General features: G+C 42.8%; 2 protein-coding genes across 2 annotated transcripts in view; both read left to right on the forward strand.

Moving 5' to 3' along the window:
• The window catches only part of TBC1D2B (TBC1 domain family member 2B), a 36133-nt gene extending 31541 nt beyond the window's left edge, over positions 1-4592 (forward strand). The window contains exon 13 of the mRNA XM_059823869.1: positions 679-4592. Coding sequence (XP_059679852.1) covers positions 679-874 — 196 coding nt within the window. The 3' untranslated portion in view covers positions 875-4592. The remainder of the gene's footprint in view (positions 1-678) is intronic.
• Positions 4593-9402: 4810 nt separating this feature from the next.
• Positions 9403-19400, forward strand: part of DAPK2 (death associated protein kinase 2) — a 44779-nt gene continuing 34781 nt past the window's right edge. Inside the window, exons 1-2 of the mRNA XM_059823701.1 lie at positions 9403-9422; positions 17056-17153. Coding sequence (XP_059679684.1) covers positions 17077-17153 — 77 coding nt within the window. The 5' untranslated portion in view covers positions 9403-9422; positions 17056-17076. The remainder of the gene's footprint in view (positions 9423-17055; positions 17154-19400) is intronic.

The raw sequence follows: 19400 nt of genomic DNA on the forward strand, positions 1-19400 counted from the left end.
CTGAGTGATAGCATGATGCAGCATGGCTGTTGAAAGGTGATGGATACTCTTGTAGTGCTTTGCTATGTGATCTGATGAGCTTGAGCGGACACTTAACTCAGTTCTCTGTGATCCAGCCAGCAGAATCCCAAAGCTTTCTCACTGTATCATAAAGTTTGGTTTCTACATGTTTTGTATTATCCTTGTCTGTATTTGTATTATCCCAGCCTTTATCTGGTCTCTTAAACCACTTCATTATCTTTAGATAACTTGAGAACTGACTGTCCCAGGATTGAACGAGCTTCAGTGAGTTATATGGAGGAAGTTACCCAATCTATAATCGGGTAACTGGATGTACCAAGTATTCAGTCTAGCCAGTGAAGCTCTGGTTAGCCAAGCTTACATCATCTTCTGTTCAGTGTTGTCAAGGCTGTAATCGCTACAGCATCACATAGAGTTTGCAGGTGGCTTTGCGAACCGTTGAGCATTTGATAACACTTTATCACTTGAAATAACTTTAAAACTGAGTGCTTTATAGAACTTTCTTGCAATACTGACAACGTCTGAGACCTGTCAGGTATGGCAAGGAGACTAGAGATATCAGCCATATACTAAATATTGATATTGATGAAGTTCAAAACTGATTTTAAGAAATACCAAATATGAATGATTGTCTTCTAATGTTGTGTAATCTTACAGGAAACTGACTGGTATTGCCTTTGGAGACCTGAATCCTTTTCCATTACGTCAGATCAGGAACCGGAGGACCTATCACCTGGAGAAAGTGCGTCTTGAACTAACTGAACTAGAAGCCATTCGTGAGGATTTCCTGCGTGAACGAGACACGTGTGTAGAAAAAAGAGACCTTATTAGTGATGATGAGGAGGATAGTTGAAACTACTCAACATAAACTTTTCTTTGGGATCGTGACCAAAGTGAGTTAACCTCCAAAACACTTTATTAACCCTGTCAAACAGAATGTAAACTAGTTGCTTTTGGAAATATGCAGGACAGATTTCCAAACCCCAGCACTTTCAGAAATATTGCTTTGTATGGAGGCCAAACACTTCTGTTTACATTTATGTTCATGGAATTGTATGTAGAGCACTTAATATCTGTCTCAGTTTAGTCAATCAACTGAATTGCCAGTTGTTTTCCTGCAGTGCACTGTTGGTGCCTGTATGTGAAACAGGAGTAAGAAAAGTCCACACTCTGTTCACTATATTCATTGCCGTTCTGTGGGGGTTTTATTATGTAATAATGTTTTTTTTGTAGTGCAGGTTCAATGTGGGAGGACATCATATTTTTCGGTTCCAGGTTGGTTCAATAAATGGCTTTCATCATGTTGTCCTTGAATAAAACGGCCATTCTTGAGGTCACAAACTAAAGAGTATGGAATGAAGCACAGGAAGAACTTTAACTTTTCTTTGTCTTTTCCTGAAGTGACATGAAATGGATCGTCAGACAGAACACTTGAATATATGTGCTTAAAGTAAAGGTAAAATAAGTACCTATTTGTCACTGAATGTTCAGTGTATACTGAAACAGTGATATCAAACACCATTTATGCTTTTCTGGGCAGCTCTGTTGATAAAGATTCTTGTTAATGCAAAGGGGTTTATAGATCAAATTCTGTTTAGTCAATTTTATTTCTATTCACTTTTTTGATTGCAATGTCTCAAAAAAGCCACAACCAAAACCTAGCTGTTACAGAAGAAGAATGGAGCTTGTCACAGGAGTACCATGTTTTAGTGGCTAATTAGTTGTGTGTCTGTTGAAGGCTTTTTTTTATTTTAATGCTTCTTATTTAGGGCTTAAAATAAGATGAAGTCTTGACCTTTGAGAAGAAACATAGCATTCTTTTTGCATGAATGTGTAACTATTGTACAATAGTGGTAGCGATAGGATTCCTAAAGCAAATATTTATCAATCCATCAAACGAGCCTAAAGGTCACAGCATGCACACAGAAATTCAAGATCCTTTTCCAGCAGAAAAATGCAATATTCTCTTAATGTGCTCAGCTTTGCTGTAAGTGCTGCATGCATGTCCTACAAGACAGCTGCAAGGAGACATTTGGGGTGTTTAGCTGTAGTGTTTCTGACTATGGAAGTGTGACTGGAGGCCATTCTTTCTCATTTGATGACTAGCAATACTCTTAAACGGTTCTGAGGACGAGGAAGGTATCTTTCTTGCTGGCTATTCTCTGGACTTCTGCAATGTTCGTTCTTGAGCTGTTAGATCTTCAGAACGTTGGATTGACTTAAATGTTGTGTCTGGATGCATCATGATAAAACTAGCATTCAAATACTAGGCAGCAAATAGCTCGGCTCTGGGGAAGTGGTTACTTGGCAAAAACAAAACTGGTGGTCGGGAACGGTCAAGTGCATCAAGCTTCTACTTCATGTGTTTTCTTTTCGTTTTCTGAGAACAAGTAGGACTTGTTTATCGGGTATGCTCATGTAATTGTTTTAGAAAATTTAAGTGTGTGCAGGGAGAAATCCTGCTTCTGTTTCACAGCACTTTTTCTTTTTGTTTGAGAATGTATTTGTAGCCTTCTCTAAATAAGCATATTATCCGTCAATTTATCTGGAAGGGAAATATTTAATCAGTGGTGACTGTTGTAACTTACAGGACTACTTTTGATATAAAATGTATGCTTCTTATTATATGACATATAATTTTTAATTAGCCAACAAATCCTTGCCAATGAGGTGTGATCAAAATGTCCCCTACCTTGTCTATTGTAAGCAGTAGTTTGGGGTTTTTTAATTCCCTAGATACTCTTGGTTGTGTACTTGAGTTTATTAGGCAGGTTTTTCATATTATTGCATGTACTGTATTCTTTTTTACTTACAATCAGTGTTTGAATACAAAAATGGGACCAGGTTTTCTAATTTTCTAGTTATGCTGTCTTGGGTTTGAAGGAGCTGGTCTCTAAATCAATCTGTAATGTCTGCTTTTTTTTGTTTAATCTTGTTTTCAAGTGTTAAATGAAATCTTTTAAGCTGAAGATCTTCCTTCCAGTGGCGATAGTTGAAACGTTAAGGTGAAGAATTTAGAAGTATGTACCTACTCTATTCCTACAGGTCTGTTATTCCTGGGTTTTGAGTCTTCACTATGAAGTAGTCCTATGACTTTACAAGATGTTTTCAGACTGATTTTGCTGAAGTCTTTAGCTTGTGAAGAGAAAACAAACTTTAGGGCTACTGTTCATGAAATTCTCTAGCTGACAAAACATGACCTGCAATGTTACAGGACCATTTCTTTTTACAGTTGTGCTGATGGTTAAATTTGTGTGTGTGTTGCTGTGTTTCATTATATAAGTTGTTACCCAATTGTACAGTAAAACTAAGTAGCTCTGTTTCTTATGCCACTATATGAACATAATATGTGAATTTTAGGAAGCTTATGGAAATCATGTTGTCTCTGGGTATTTTGTTAGCTTGCGAGTATGAAATGAGTTGATGCTGTTACACTCAAGTTCCCAGCGAGCTGTTGGCTTCATTTTGTTAAGCATCATTACTGATGCCTTAGTTAAAAGGTCAAAAAATTGCAGAGGCATCTAACCTCTGACCACTAGAAGTCTACACAGAACAAAAATGAGAGGCATATAGCAGAAAGCAAGGTCAGGGGAAGCTTGCCTTGCTGTTGCAAACATCTTTGGGTCACTATTAGTTTTCTAGTGGTGCTTAATCTGGTAACTTGGAAGAGTAGTAACTAGTTAGGGACATGCAAGATACACAGACAGTATTTAAACCCGATGAAACCAAGCAAAAATACAGTGTGACGCAGTGGCCTGCAAAAGCTCAACTGCATAGATACCAAGTGTTTGTGTTTAGGGGCAAACTTCTGAAACAGTGCATGAGGATTTAACATTCATGCCAGCCACTTAGTAGGAGATTGACCTGTTAATGCAAATAAAGACTGCTAAGACTATTTTTTAACTTCAAGGTCATGCACATATGTGCAAAGAGTTCCTTATGCATGGTTCCCGGTATACGTGATGTAAACCAGACCACTCAGTTGCATCTTGCAGAATTTTCCTCCATCTTCATGCACATATGTATGGCTTTCCAGTGAAACTTCTGGTTATTGTTTAAAACATTCTATTATCTTCTGTTAAATAGACAAAAAATCGGTGCACTACACCTCTAGCTATTAAAACTACACAGTATTTCAGCTTTACCTGTACATGTTTACAGGTAGCGTTATCATCCAGTGTTATCAGATTGTTCAGTGGTTGGGTTTTTTTACCAGCTATGTAATCAATAAAAAGGATTTTTTGTTGCCCTTTAGGTGTCTTCTGTGAGAGATTCTCCCCTTCCCCTCAGTCTTTGTACAAACATGGTAAGATATTTCAGCAGAAAAGAAAAGATTTTTTTTTCTTCCTTAAGACACCAGGAATGAATGAATGGTCTTAAATCTGACAGAGTTGTATGTTTAGTCATGCTTAACTGAGAAATGGGAAGTTAATAAATTTCATGAAATTGTGTAGCTGTTTAAGTGAATGTTCTCTTAAGTGCCATGTTAGAAATCAGCAATATGCGGTACAAGAAATTTGAATCACAAAACATAAGTGATGTTATTTCCATAAAGACTGATGTAAAGAAAAAAAATAAATTGTTTATTACTTTATAGTTTGCTCTTGTTTGTTTTTTTTTCTCCATAACAGATGGAAATAACTGCAGGTGCCATCAGAACAAACCAGTAGTAAAGCTGATGGTTTTGTGTTAGAATGTGATTTGAGAGAGTCTCTATAGAGGAACATATATGCAAATTTGGCTGTGAAGCATGAAGACCTGAACTATAGACAGGTTGTGTGCAGGTGATGCTGACTGGGTAAACCCATGATTGGTGTCCTTAGTTTCTTGGGAGAGGAGGGAAGGGGAGAAGGAAAGATTACGTTTGCATGAGCATTCATAGGAAACAGACTTCCTGAGAAATGTATGTATTTGTGTGATATCTCCTGACACCAAGCTTTAGTAGGCTTGGGCACTTATGTTCTGCTAAAGCCTTTGGTAGCCAAGTGCATAATTTCAGCTGCTTTGAAAATTTAACAAAGTACTGAATTAATCTGGAAATCTAGCCTCAATGTCTGTCTTTCAGATACGATTTTTTGCATTTTGGAGTTACCTCGATTCCCTTAAAAAGGATGTCAAGTACCTCAAGTACTTCAGATATAAAACCTAACATTAAATGTGAGGGAGGAAAAATAAGAGTTGGGACGTCACTTTAACTGCATGTCCAAACAGATCTTTCATAATAGAGGTGAATAGTGCAGTTTTTTGTCCTCTGGCTCTGCTACAGGATGGCAAGCTGTTAAGAGTAGATTTTGGCACAGTTGGAAATCTGTTCAAAGGGATTGCAAAACAGGATAGAGAGCAGTAATTGAGGCAGAACATGATTGTGGCCTAAGGACCTCCTGTCCTGTATACTGAAAATTTAAGTCAAAGGAATAAAGAGAAAATTCTGGGAAGAGAGTGCATAGGGAGCAATGCCCTCACTTGGACACTTGTCATATTTAGCTAGAGTAGGGTGGGTTGTTTTGCCCCAGCAGCTGCTGGGGCCTGGTAAAGAACAGCTGAGGCTCCTGGTTCCTCCTTGGGACTGAGCTTGAGACATCTGTTCTCAGAGCATAAATTGTAACAAGGGTGCAAGTGTGGCTGATATAGGTAGCTGATTTATGTTGTTCAATACCTTATTCCTAAGAAAGGCATTAACTTAGAAAGGATAAACACAGCTCATCTACTCTGAACAGAGACCAAATACCTGCAGAGTCTCTGTCTCTGTTCTGGGTGCCTCAGAGATGCAGAGAACACACCGAAGTCTGCTGGTATTGCAATATATCAGGTGTTCATTCTGTGGGGGTTTCAGAAGTGCTAAACATAGCTTCCTTATCTGCAGCTCCTTGACCTCACTGGAAGCAGAATCCATGTACTGCTGAAGCATTAAGAATTCCCACACATGAAGTACATTCACTCAGATAATGCAAAGGAAGGGTGTGCTCTGCCTTGGAATTTTTCCCCCTGGAAAAGAAGGTAAAAGGTTCAGTCACAAGGAAGTTAGTAGAGTGCTGTTTTCATCACGATACTATGCTGTAGAAGCCATATTTCTCTACAGTTATACCCATCTGCAATGCTAGCTTTTCAGAGGATTAGGCTAGAAAGCAAAACTCAGGACTATATACTGAATGTGATACTAAAAAAACCAAATAGTTATTTAAAAAGAAAGCTAGCTATTCTCTACCCTAAATTAGTCTGGGGTGTTGTAAAAAGAAGTAAAGTAATAAAGCATTTAACACTAGAATATACCTGGTAAATTAAGATGGCTTTGGCCTTAAGATACTCCTGGCATTAAGTGACTGCATCCTGCCCATGTGTTTCAAATGAGGTGTACCTTTTGTATGTACAAAACAGTTAAATTTTTGCAGTGAGCTGCTTCTACGACTTCAGGTTTGAGCTGATGAACTGACTCAGCAATGTCTGCAGGCACTGTGATTGGTGATTAAACTGTGAAATAAGCTATTTACCTGTTTTTATAAATGCAGGTGGTATTTTTCTGGTATTTAAGCCTGGGACTCCCTCTTCAGTACATAAGGTATGGGTTTCCTTCTTTATCACTTCCTAAAGGAGACTGGTAAATGCAAGGCTAGCAGATGCTACAGTGCTTGCTTGTGCTGCCTGCTTCAAATGCTACTCAGCTTGGAGTTTTCCTTCCGGTTCTTGTCCTGTATGCACATAAAGGCTTTTGCCCTGATTGCCAAAGATGTTACAAAGAAGTCTGAGTGTTTTAAGGGTGAATGACTAAAGAACCATGCAAGAGCAATGTCTTACTTAAGCAGAACCTGTATTTTGGCTTGCAAACCCTATGGACATGGCATCAGGGATGAGATACAATCTGTCCTGCCCCTCTTGGAGACCTTGCAGTGCTGGCCAGCAGATAGTGAATTCAAATCGGGGTTATTCAGGGTCTAGGGAGAGCTTGTCCTGATTTGAAAAGCAGTTGTGGCCTCTCAGGGCAAACCATGCTGTTTTGTCCCCTTTCTTGCAGCTAGGAGCAAATGAAAGAGGTGGCCTTCCTTGTGTGCCCTTTCTTCTCAGAATTTTGTAGGAAGATTGCTGCGACTTCCATGTGATCATGTCACGTTGTAGAACTAAAGGTGAGGAATGAAATATCTTTATTTCCCTTTCGAAGCGTTATGAATTCTTCCACTGCCCTTTGAAACTTTTACTATTGCTCCTATTTCCTGTCCTCCACCCTGTGTAATATCAGATGCAGCCACTTGCCTTTTGGAATTGGGAGAGCTGGGTGGAACTCCTGAGCTGTGAACACCACTCCCAGGGCAGGCGAGCAGGGGCACAGTTCAGTCCTCTTGACTTGGAAAAAGTCTGAAGCCAAGTTTCTTTTTAACTGTGAGAATAAAAAGCACTGCCTTTAGGCACTTGGCTAGTATAAAATTATTTTTAAATTCATCTATCTTTGCAACTTATTGCAATGGAAACAGCCTGCCTATTTATGTATGATAATTTGCCATAGCTTTGTGTTATCTTAACCGCATAGAGAATTGGAAATGAAGGCTGCCTGGCATTTATATTTGATTTTGAAGGTGTGAACAATACCACATCATTCCTCATTAACAAACATTGGATATTACCTTGCCCGGAAGAAATTTAAGGAGACCAAAGAGTATTTATTGTAATTACTGTCTGGCAAATAAAGAGGGAGAAAATCTAGTTTTACAGGTTTTGGGAATGTCTTTAAGACAGGAGAGTAAACAGATGAAGAATATCATTGTTGGTAGCCAACATTTAGTCTAGGGCAACTTGGAAAACAGCATTGCAAATGTTACAGTAGTGCATATTAATGCGGTTTGAGATCCACAGTGAGGACTGGAAATGTGTGCTGTTCTTTCTGTCACGGTGGTTTCTTGGAACGACAGGGAATTTCACTGGGTAATGTTGAGTTTCAGACCACACAATAAACAATATAGGTTTGTATTTAGGCTTGTATAGAGTGTAGAACAAGGCTTATCCAAATGAAGTGCCTCTCTAATGAATTCACCTCCTCAGCCTTATTTCCTTGGTATTGCTTTCTTATATCCTGAATCTACTAAAGCAGAAGAAATCAAGTCCTACCTCTGAGAGATTCCCTAATCAGCCTGGGAGAGCTGTGATGGTCTGGAAGGCTTTGTAATGATCAAGCACGTATCCCCATCTCAAATGTGGGAGTGCAGGGCTGTCGCTTCTGTGGCGATACCAAGTGCTAGGGTTATTTGCCCTGTAGGCTGCCCACAGGCAAGACATTCATGGCAAAATAGTATCGTTCGAGCCATGTCAGGCCCCGTTACCTTTGTCCGTGTGTCCTTGGTGAAACTTTCTCTTCTTACTGCAGAGTAACTCAGCTTGACCAGGGATGAAATGGAACACAGCTGCATAAACAAGTGAGGACAGTGTTTGTTTTTGAGGTGCGGGGCCTTTTGATTTCTGGGATAAGTAAGGAGTTTGCATTGTTGTACAGGCTAGCTGCTGAAAACCAGGACAAGAGGAGCTCTTCACTAAGCTTTGGAGCAGTTGCCACCCAGAGGGAGAAGCAGGGGCTGATGCCTGGCAAGCGCCCTGTGCCAGGGCAGCGGTGATGCCCAGGTGCGTTACTCGTCAGGTATGGCTGGAGAAGAAAGGCCCCCGAGCCGCACTTGTTGCCCAGGGGCTCGCCGGAGGCAGCCGGCGTCCCTCCCGTCCTCCCCATCAGGCCGGTGCGAGGTGGGGCGCGGTTTTCTGCGTCGTCCCTCCGGTTCCTTTCCGAGAAGCGGCTGAGGATCTGCCCCCCCGGGGGGAGGACGTCCTCCTCGGCTCCGCGCGCTGCCCCGCACCGCGCCGCTGGCAGCTGCTCCGGCAGGGCCCGCGGCGGGGCTCGGCCCGGGGGGCTCCCAGACACCTCGGCAAGGTCTAAAACCCACGTCGTGCCCGGGGGAGCCGCCGTGGCGCTCGGGACGCGCCTGCCCTCGCGCCGTGAAGGGGCTTTATGTCACGTTCCCTGCCCGGAGGCGGGGGCGCTGCCCCCCACCCTGCGGCCGCCGCGCCCGCCCCGCTGCCCCCGCGGGCTGCGGCCCGGGCCGCGCCTGGCCCGTCCCCCTCCGCGGGCGCCGAAGGCGGCCGTCCCCCCGCGGGGCCCTGCGGCAGCCGGGCGGGACCCGCCTCACGGGGCCGCCCTGGGCGCCGCCGTCCGCGAGGGGGCGCGGCGGCCCCTCCCTCCCTCTCTCCCTCCCGCCTCGGGGCGGGCGGGCGGCACAGCCCCCGCGGCTCCTGCGGTGAGCAGTGCCGGTGGCCGGTGCCGCCCCCTCAGCCTCTCCCGGCGCACGCGGCGGGGGCGGCCCGGCGGGGACCCTGCGCGCCGAGGCAGTGCCGGAGGGAGCCCCGCGGAGGCGGACGGGCCGTGCCCGGCGGTAAGTGGGCGCTGCTCCCCCTCAGCCGCGGGGCCGGGGGCTCCCTCCCCTCCCCGGCCCCCTCTCCCCGTTTCCCTCTTCGCCCGTCTCTCCTCCTGTAACGGCTTCAGAGCTGCTTTCACGATGTTCCCGCTCTGCGTCCCGCCTGCCTCGGAGTTCAGAGGCTGAAGTAGCGCAGCTGTGAAGCCCACCCGGCCGGGGCAGGCGCTGGGAGCCCGCAGGGCCGCCCCTCGCCGCCGGTGCTTCCTCAGCCTCCTGGAGGAGCCCGGGGGCCGGCGGTGGGCTCCCTCCCCGCGGGTCAGTCCGCTGGCTGCGGGGCAGGGCTGTCAGGGGTGCTTGGGTGGTGGCTTAGGCTTGGCCATCCCACCCGTACAGCGTGGTTAATGGTGTTTCCACCTCAGATTGTTTGTGCTAGCTGTCGGCCCGGGGAAAAGGCAGCTCCCCGGATCATCTCCTTGAGAGCAGCTGTCACTTATCCCCGAGCAGGTCCCCCAAGGGCGGGGGAATGCCGTAGTTTCAGAAGCACGCCGTTTGGTGTTACGCGCCGCTCAGTCTGGCATTGTTTCTGTCCAAAGCCGTCAGGGACAGTCGGTCCTGGGTTCACGCTTCAGCTTACTGATGTCGTTCAGCAAATGCTGTGCAAGTTTATCCATAAGTTCCTTCCTGACTTTTCCCTTAAACAGCTTCACTTGGGATCTGGTAGGCTCCCTAACACCTGCTCCTGTGGACAGTGAGCCAGGGGTCCCAAGGCAAGGCAGCATGGCGGGAGCTGGTTTGGCCTGGCTTGCATCCTTTTAGAGGACAGTTAGGAATGAAGGTGTGAATGAGAGGGTGGAAGCGTGTGACAATTGCTTCTGCTTTGGCTGATCAGTCACCAGCTGCAAAAGGACCAAAATCAGCATGCTCGCCTGCTTAATGCATTGGAAAAAAGCTTAATTCTGATCTTCTCTAGAGGTGTCTGTTCTGAAACATTCATCGGTTTCCGACTTTCCTGTGTCCTGTATCTGCTTGTGCAAGAAACGTAGATCACACGGGCTAAATCTCACTTGACTTTGGGACAGTGATGTGTCTTATCTGCAGTACTAATCCTTGAAGGCGCCTCAGGGACGGGGAGCGGGGCTCTGCGATGCTATGCCAGCGTGCCTGGCATTGCGGGCTTCCCCCTGCGCCCTGTCTGTCCAGGCGTTTGCACCAAGCTCATCGCTCAGGCACGCGAGGGCTTTGGGATCAGTTACAGCAGCAGCTCTCGCAGTTAGCTGTCTGCTGGGGAGCCATAATTAGCTGCAGAGCTAATGCATTTGGTACATAACGCTTGAAGCGGAGGCTTGGAAATGCAGTCTTTGGTCATTCACCACACATGTAATTACTGCAGAGTGAACTTGGGAGGTCAGAAGGGGATCCCTTGAGAGTTAGCGGCCGGAGCAGTGATTCTATAATGGGACTAAAGTGCTCGGATGTTGGGTGTGTTTTGTGTCCTTTATAGGCACACAGGTAGCAATAGCTGCCTCAATTTTCTGAGAAGAATTTTTAGGTTACTGTTGCTTTCTGACAGGAAAATATTTAGGTGAAAACAAGGGTTTCCTGAAATTAATATAACTTTTAACTGTGCTTTGATCACATTTATTTGAAAGCAGAGGATAAAAAATACTTGGTTTTTGCTGTTGGAATTCCTCAGTCTTTTCTAGGGCAAAAAAAGAAGAGAGAGAAAATTCAGTGGGGATGAGACAGGTGAAAGAGGAAAACACTTTAACGCTTATAAAAATCTGTTTAGTTTTAGCATAAGGCACCAAGACTAGAAGGTAGTTATCACTTGAATTTGTTTGGTGGGGTTTTTTTGTTTTTTTTGTTTTTTTTTTTTTTTTTTTTTTTTTTGGTTTTTTTTTTTTCAAATTACTAATTTAAAACAGTCCAGTTCTGATTCTAAATTGTTTTGGTCATTTTTCAGTATTAAAAAACAACTTCTAAGGGAAGTTGTTACTTTGGTCTGTTCTTATGTGTGTTTTAGATTTTGCTTTAGCATAACTATTGTTGTGTAATATGAAAGCATGCCATAGGGTATGCTTCTGAGTTTGGTAATGGATTTAGTGATTCAGCTCATGTCAGGTGTACTTGAGAAAGTAAGATTATTCAGCTGTTACCTCAGTCACTTGAATCTGGCTTCCTTAGGGTAGAAGATACCCTAAGGAAAAAAAAATGCAAGGCTGGTGAGAAGCCAAATGATACAACAGTTGTGTTCTCGCCTCTATTTTCTGTAATCCCGCTCTGGTTCAGTGGTAGGTGGACATTTATCAAGGATTTGACATGTGTAGACCAGCCATTGATTGTCAAATAATTTGGTGATGACAGGCAAATAACTTACCTATGCAGGGAAACTTTTTTAAAAGAGAGAAACAGAACTTAATTTCTTCTGCTCCTCTTAAGGTAGATTCTGTCACCTTCTTCAGAAGAGTGGATTTCTTTAGATTAATTTCCTTTACACACAGCACAAGCGGCACTAAAAAGACACTTCTGTAGTGGAATAAGAATATCTACATCCAGGGTTTTTATGATGTAAAATATACACGTTTAAATTTAAGCCTTAGATCATAATGGGAAACTGTGATTTCTTAGGGTAAATAAGATCCAATTTTATGGTATGACAGAATTTAGGAATGTGACGAGATTAGGCAGGACATGTTTCTAGTGCCTGAAACTGGAATCTCGGAGATCTGCGTTCTATTTCTGGATTTGCTACAGCTTTGTTACATGTCTGTAGGAAAATCATTTGCATAGGATTAACAATACTTTGCCACTTTGTGATACTTGGGGTGTGTAAAGGGGAGTTGGATACAGGAGTAAAAGGTGAAGTATCATATACTTATACATATACTATACTATGGAGTACCATTATGAGAACACTTAACTAATATGAATGCTGAGTAGCAGCTGGCCTTTGTATTGAAATGCTCACTGCTAGAAATCCTAGAGTGAGGAGACTAATATAGAAGAGCTGGTCCCAACATGGGATGGTTGAAGAATAGACATGGCATGTTCTATGAAAACACCGAAGGCTGTTTCCTTTGCAGAGCTTGCTTTGGAGCTCTTAAAACTCTGGTCTGATCCAAAAATCACTGCAGTAGATTCCTCCATCCTCCTGGTTTTAACGAATTCTGGTGCAGACCCTAAGTGATTGGAACGGTCCTGACGTACTGTATTGCAATGTTGTTTGGGCACATGCCCCAGAAGTGTTAGCGTAAAGAGTGTATCAGGAAACGAAGTTGGTTGTTGCTATTTCCTCAGATCACGAATGTACAACTTCTTTGTCTGAATGAGTTAAAGATGAACGACCATCGCTAATTCAGTCTGCTTTCACTGACCAGCGTAAGGAAATCACCATCTGACGACAGAAAAAAATTAAGGCTCTTGTTCCTCCTTTGATATACTTGTGCTCTGTACTTGCAAATTGACTCCCAACAAAAATGTTGTCGTTTAAATCTTTGAATGGGAAGTCACCTTAGTTTCCGAAGATCAGTATATAATATCTGGGGAGGGTCACGTTTATGCTTCTGAATGGCATTTTTATTTCAGATAAATTTTAAGTCCGTGGAGGTTATCTTTTATTGTCTTATCTCCCTTATGCTGTGTATTTGCTAATGACAATTGTCTTGAATCAAGTGTATGATCTATTTTGGGCATTCGCTAACTGTGACTGCTGGGCGAAAGCCAGTGAGGGATATCTGCAGAAGTCATGAGAGTGGAAGGCAGTATAAGATAACGTGAAGTGATAGACATGGGAAGCACCAGCACAGCAGAGGTGTGACTGGAGGGTCTGAACGCTTTGGAACAGTTTTGTGTTCAGTCTTCACAAACAAGGCTCTACTCTGACTTGCATGCTTGAATGGGTCCTTGGTGTTGAGAGTAAACTTGCTGGTTTGACCTTTGCAGAATAAGGGTATAAGTTAAAAGATCAGCAAAAGGGATGAGAATTTTCTGGTTATTTTTGAGATAATATTGCATGGATTCTATGCATCTGCAGAAGTAAGTATATTCTTTGGAGGATGCTGGGAAGTGAGTGAACTTGTCACTCTAACATAAAGTAGCTATGTTTCCACAGGCATCTTGGGTGGGTTCCCCATTCTCAAAGCAATGTTTTTAACTTGCTTTTCTGAATGACAAACTCTCTCTCTCTTAGAACAATGGTTTTCTTTTAGGTGTGTTTGCATTAGTGTTATTTATAGCCACGTACCTTGGATTCTGATGAAGGGAGTAGTCAGCTTGAGGGATTTACAGTCTTTGGGCAAGTCTCAGCAGCATCTCTTAATACGTGGGCATTTTCCTGTACTTGACTTTTGCATGTGCTCAGAACTTAATCTTGCAATTCAGGATGAGCAAAAGGTTTGGGGTTTTCAGCAAGGCTTGGCTTTGTCCTTTGTTTGCTTTTTCTGAAGTCTTTGGGTGTTGAACTAAGTTTTGCACCAACACTTCAGAAAATCCTGCTCTGAACAATTGCAAGCAACATTATATAAACAGTATGGAGCCAATAGCTCAGAGATGTCCTCATTCTTGTAAATGCCACTAAAGCGTTTACTGACTATAGTTTCAAGCCCTGAGCAATATTGGTTAATGAGCTTTCTCTGAGATTATGAAGGGTTGTTTGAGGAATGCAATAAGTTACTTACAAAGCAGAATTTGAGTTGCTTATTTTCATTGAGAGGAAAAAGAGACATTTTTGTCCCAGACATGAATGTGGCTTTGGGAAGGGAATTAAAGAGCAAAGTAGCAGAACAGTTCACCTGGCTTCGTCTTGGAAAAAATATAGGCAAAGGAAGGGTCAGCCAGAAAATGTGTGACAAACTATGGGGATGGAAAGTGGAAGTGAAAAAACCCTCCCACATTGTAATGCATCTAGTTGAGGCTCACCGATGCAAGTGTTGATTTCTATAGTATACTTTTAATAGTGCTATGGTTATTCTTGTCTTCAGTGTCACAACGTGTGTGGTTTCTCTCATTTGCGTTGGGTAGCTGGATAAGAGAGATCATCACTAGAGCACAGTTATACAGGAAGGTGTGGGAGGCAAATTTGTCTCCGTTGCCGTTTTCAAACTGAGGCTTGAAAAGATTTGTTCATGAAAATGCAGTAGGCCCCACAGAGCCTTTAAGAGAGCCATCACATCTGCAGTGGACACCTCCAGTAAGGCTGCTATTGAGGGCATGAAAGGTATTGCTAGGCATACCTTGCATCATCTCCCTGTCCTCCATGAGGTGCCTGCAAGTGTCTGTCACGCAGTGGAAATGGTAACTTCTTCTGAAATGTGACAGAAGTGGATGTGCTTTGATCATGTGACAGATGCATGTCAGTCATGTCACATCACAATATGCATACTGTCCTGTGAGGTGTGCAGATACACACTCTTCAAAAAGGAGAGGACACAGTTTTCCTGTATAGCTGGAATATTTCCCATCATCTGATAGGAGTGAAGCTCTGGGTTGCTTGGGGAGAGGGGCTTGCCGGAGTAATGCATGTGCCCTGTATCTTCTCCCCCATCTTGGAGCAAAGAGTGTAGAGGAGAGTGGGCTGTAGGCTGAGTGTGGGCCATTAGAAGCTCCCCACCTAATGAGCACATTGCGAAAGGGAAAGGAGTGAAGGGAAATGAATGGTCACAGAGTCCTGCTGGATCTCCTTGTGCTTTAGAAATGGCAATCCAAAAGGATGCGTTGCACAGAGATGTTAAGTGTATGATGAGAGCCGTCACGGAATTACACAAAATTGTGTCACCGGAGGGTGGGAGCAGGTACCTCTTCTCAGCTTGTGTGTTGTGTAACTGGTGCTGAGCACCTAATAGAGGGACATCTGATTTTGTTGATACCCCTTTACTTATTGCTACTGTCTTGTGAAAGAGTGAATGTTATTCCCAACCTACATCAGTGTAAGCGTTGATACAGTAGCCTTTCTGCGTCAGATAAAGTGGTCAAATAATTGTTGTCCTAATGTGTAGGTTTTGCTAACAACAGCTAAAAAATATATGTGGAAGAGCTAGCTAAGAGACTATTACTGTTCCTTTGAAGCAATAGAAGGAGCATATTTGGAAAGGAATTTAATTGATACTTAACATGCCTCCTGTGTGTTAGAAGCCAATGGTTTATAAAAAGGGAGGGGGAAAACAAAGTAGCCAGTCTTGTTTTTGAGGTGAGTGTATGACAAAAGCTGGGTGCGTTTTGACAAGCTGTTACATTTTTACAGTATATTTGCTGCTTATGGTATATGCTTTTGTTAGAGAAAAAGCTTAAAAAAAAATATGTGCATTTCAACTTGGCACCAACCCTGCAATTGCTCTTTGGTACTTTGTCCTATTTTATAAGAAGTCTGATGATTTATCAAAATAGCTGGATCTTCTTGCAACATTGAATTGAGTTTATTTCTAAAGGATCAAAGTAGAGCTTTGTTTGCTTGTGAAATATGCTTCGCAGTGTGCCACAGTCAGATGCCAAAGACTGCCATTTAAAAAACATGCAGGAGCTGTATAGAAATATAGAACCTGGAAGTCCCCAGTGCATCTGAAGCAAGCAGCGTCTGGGATTCATAAGGAAATATGCATTACATTGAGAAGTACAGATATGCTGCTGAAGCCTACAGATGTGTGAGAATAACCGTATGGCTCGATGTAGTTAGGTTTTTATTGTGATGCTAGAGGCCTTACAGCTGCTTTGCACATTCCGATCTAAGTAATGGATGTTGTTCGGACCATTGGGGATAATGCTAGTGTTCGTCTACATGGGAAACACCAAACATGTCATGAACCTGTCAGCTAGTTAGCGTGTTAAAATCCATTATGTTAACAGGACGTATGTTGCTGTGTTGGTGTATCCCAAGGAATAATGTGATCTCTGATATTCTCTTCCCAAAGCAGCACAGCATAATACTCCCAGATCCTCAAATGCACCAATGTGGGGCTTGTTTTTCCAGCCCTCACAGAGCTTATCAACTTAAAAGATTGTGTTCAGGAAATAGATTTCACAGTTACAAAGAGTAATGCATGCAACAAATGCTGCTCGTGTTTTTGTCATTTGAAACGCCTAGCATGTGATGAAAGATGTTGTGCTGAAAACTCTGTAGACAGAATCACAATGCCTTTTTGCAGCAGTAGTTCAGATTTCCATTTGCTGTCATGCCTATGTGCTTCAGAAACATCGCCTGACACGAGAAGAAGGAAGCTCTGCCTTGTGGTCACCTTGGTTCGCGGTCTGCCTGCTGACACTTTAATGAAGAAGCCTGTAATGCTGATTCTCATGCTAGCTCTCTTTAGTGTAGTGCGGATGCTTTGTTGTTCATAACTTTGTCAAATTATTAATTAGTTGTTTTACTGCTATCATGTTTATGTTTCAAGGTGTGTTCTGTGCTCCTGGTTAAGTATGTGCTCAGGTACTTCTGTGAGGGACAAGAACCCTCTTCACTTAGAGGCGCTCACCTCTTTCCAGATTTGGACCCTCACTATTTGGCTGAGACTGCTAAATTAGTTCTTTTGATTGATCAGTAGTTAACTTTGGCCATGAATGAACTGCAATGGATCCAAAGTGACTATACCAGAAATGTGTTTCACTGAGTCTTTGCCTGTTGGAAGATCGTAATGAATGTCATTCTCTCTTAATATTCTAGTTGCATCATCTTTGTGCATCAATGAAAAGTCCAAATATGGCTTTGTTCAAGCAACAGAAGGTGGAGGACGTTTATGAAATTGGGGAAGAGCTAGGAAGGTAAGTTTGTACTGATGACACCACACTATTCTAAAAGCTGACACGCATGGGGATGTTTGCCACATCTTAAAACAATGACTGTGCATGATAGCCTAAATCAATTGCAATATACAACAATAGAAACACATCCCTTTACAAAAAATGCACTTTGGATGTTATTTTTTTTTTAAGTGAAGTGTGCTAACTATTTTTCCTGTTTCTTTTCTTGCAACTAGGACAACAAAAGGTATGTTTATGTTGTCTTTTGTAGGTAGGTGTCATCTGTGTCTGTGCTTTAGACTGAGTTCACCTGTCCGTTCTCTGAACCAGCTAGGAAACGGGAACCCATGGTGCCGTCGTCATAGACACAGAGCTTTAATTTGGCTTGTTGTTTTGAACAGTGCTGCACAGCACTGTTGTTTGCAACTGGCTCCGAGCACTGACAGAACGTGTTCATATCTGCTTGCAAAACACTGTGTATGTATTCCTGAAGAGATTTACCTGTCAAAATTTCAGCTGGACTGGTTAATACCTGTATATAGCTTTTAATCTATAAAGGCTTTTCTGCAAGTATTAATTATAGGTGCAGTTAATCGGCTGTTACAATGCTTAACCATAAGCACCTGCTTAAACACTCTGCTGGGTTTGTGAACTGGATGACACAGGGCTCCCTCAGTCACTTGGCAACATACAGTGCTCTGGGTGAGGATAGCTGGTTTCCAGTCAGTGTCACCCTCCAGTGATTTTCTTTTGAATATGCGAATAGCTAAATTAGGGCTATACACATGTTGGCTTCTTTCCCAACATCTGGCAGATGGTTTTGATAAATTACTGTGTATGTGCAATTATCCTTTTTCAAGGGCCAATAATGCAGTTACATTTAAAACACTTCAGTTAAAGCAGTTTCCCTGCCAAATCTTATTTTTTTTTCGCTCCCAGCTATTTCATCTTTAGGGTTGTTGAGAAGATTTCTTCTAAGGCAAGATGGTTTTTTGGGTTTGGGTTTTTCGTGGGGTTTTTTTTCATTCCCTTCCCACTCAGGAAGGCCTCAACTGTTACATTTTCTGTAACTGCTTACTTTTGACTACTGACTGGTCCTGAGAACATCAGCCTGAAAGTGAAAAATCTGACAACAGTGACCAGTAAAGAAATTCAGTGTGAGTATGCAGGGTGTAAAAGGTGTGCTTTTTTTTAACCTAGGAGGCCCTAGTATGTGCTGTAACAGTCAAACTGCTAAAATGAGAAACTGGAAACTGAGTAGCATATTTTCACTGTGGTTTCTGCGCTGGATTTGGAAATCCGGTGTCTTTTGAGATGATGAACATCGCTCCCCTGTTCAGTTAAGTTATTAGACCTTTTGAATGGAGAAGTGTAGTTGAAACAACCTGGTAAAGGCTGGTCCTTGCTGTTTGAATCTGCCTGAGAGGCCTTAGGCTGGTAAAGGCTTGCATGGCCACAGCAGCCCTCCTCCTTTCCTGGCTGCATGTCACAGGAACAAGGCTTGTCCCAGGGTTATGCTGTGGAACTGGTACTCATTACATGTCAGGTGATGCTCTGGGTTTAGAGGATACTACACCCAGATGTGGAATCTGAAATTGTGGCCTTTTTTAACGGGCATATTCTCTGCAAGAAAGACCTTTCCTAGATAAGCCAGAAGAAGGAGTAGGTGTATATGTGAGCAGGTGCCATCCTCGCATGACAAAGCGATATTAAAGTCCACTACAAAATTATGTTCTAGTTCCCAGCATTTTACTTGTAATACTTCTCATAGATGAGAAATCTAAGTCTACTTGGTACTGAGGTCTGTAGGCAAAAATGTTCCATGACAGACATGAAGGAAATAGGCAAATTGTAACAAGCAGACCTCTACTGCTTGTTACGATTTTTCAGGGAAAGCCCTGTAATTGTAAATTGAGAAGAGGGCAGCAAGACAGGAATTAGCTCCCTTACTCTGAATGTGTTCAAGTTCTATACTTTACATATGCCCATGAATATAATGTCACACTGTCTTTGTCAGTGTATTTTCACTTTCAGATTTTTGTAAGAATCTCTGCAGACGTCTTGTTTCAACTGTGTGTTACATGTGGAGTGTCACTGGGTTGTCATGCTTCTGTTTCTCCAAGCAGTAACTACTGATTAGGGCCAGTGACAAATGATATCTTGCTTGTTAGAAGAAAAATAACACACTAGACAGGTTGTGATGACTGAAATGCAAGAATCTTTTCCAATGCTGACTGATGTCCTTAAAACCTGTAGATGCCTTTTATT

Source organism: Gavia stellata, chromosome 13 (genome assembly GCF_030936135.1).
Source record: "Gavia stellata isolate bGavSte3 chromosome 13, bGavSte3.hap2, whole genome shotgun sequence".
NCBI classification, from domain to species: domain Eukaryota; kingdom Metazoa; phylum Chordata; class Aves; order Gaviiformes; family Gaviidae; genus Gavia; species Gavia stellata.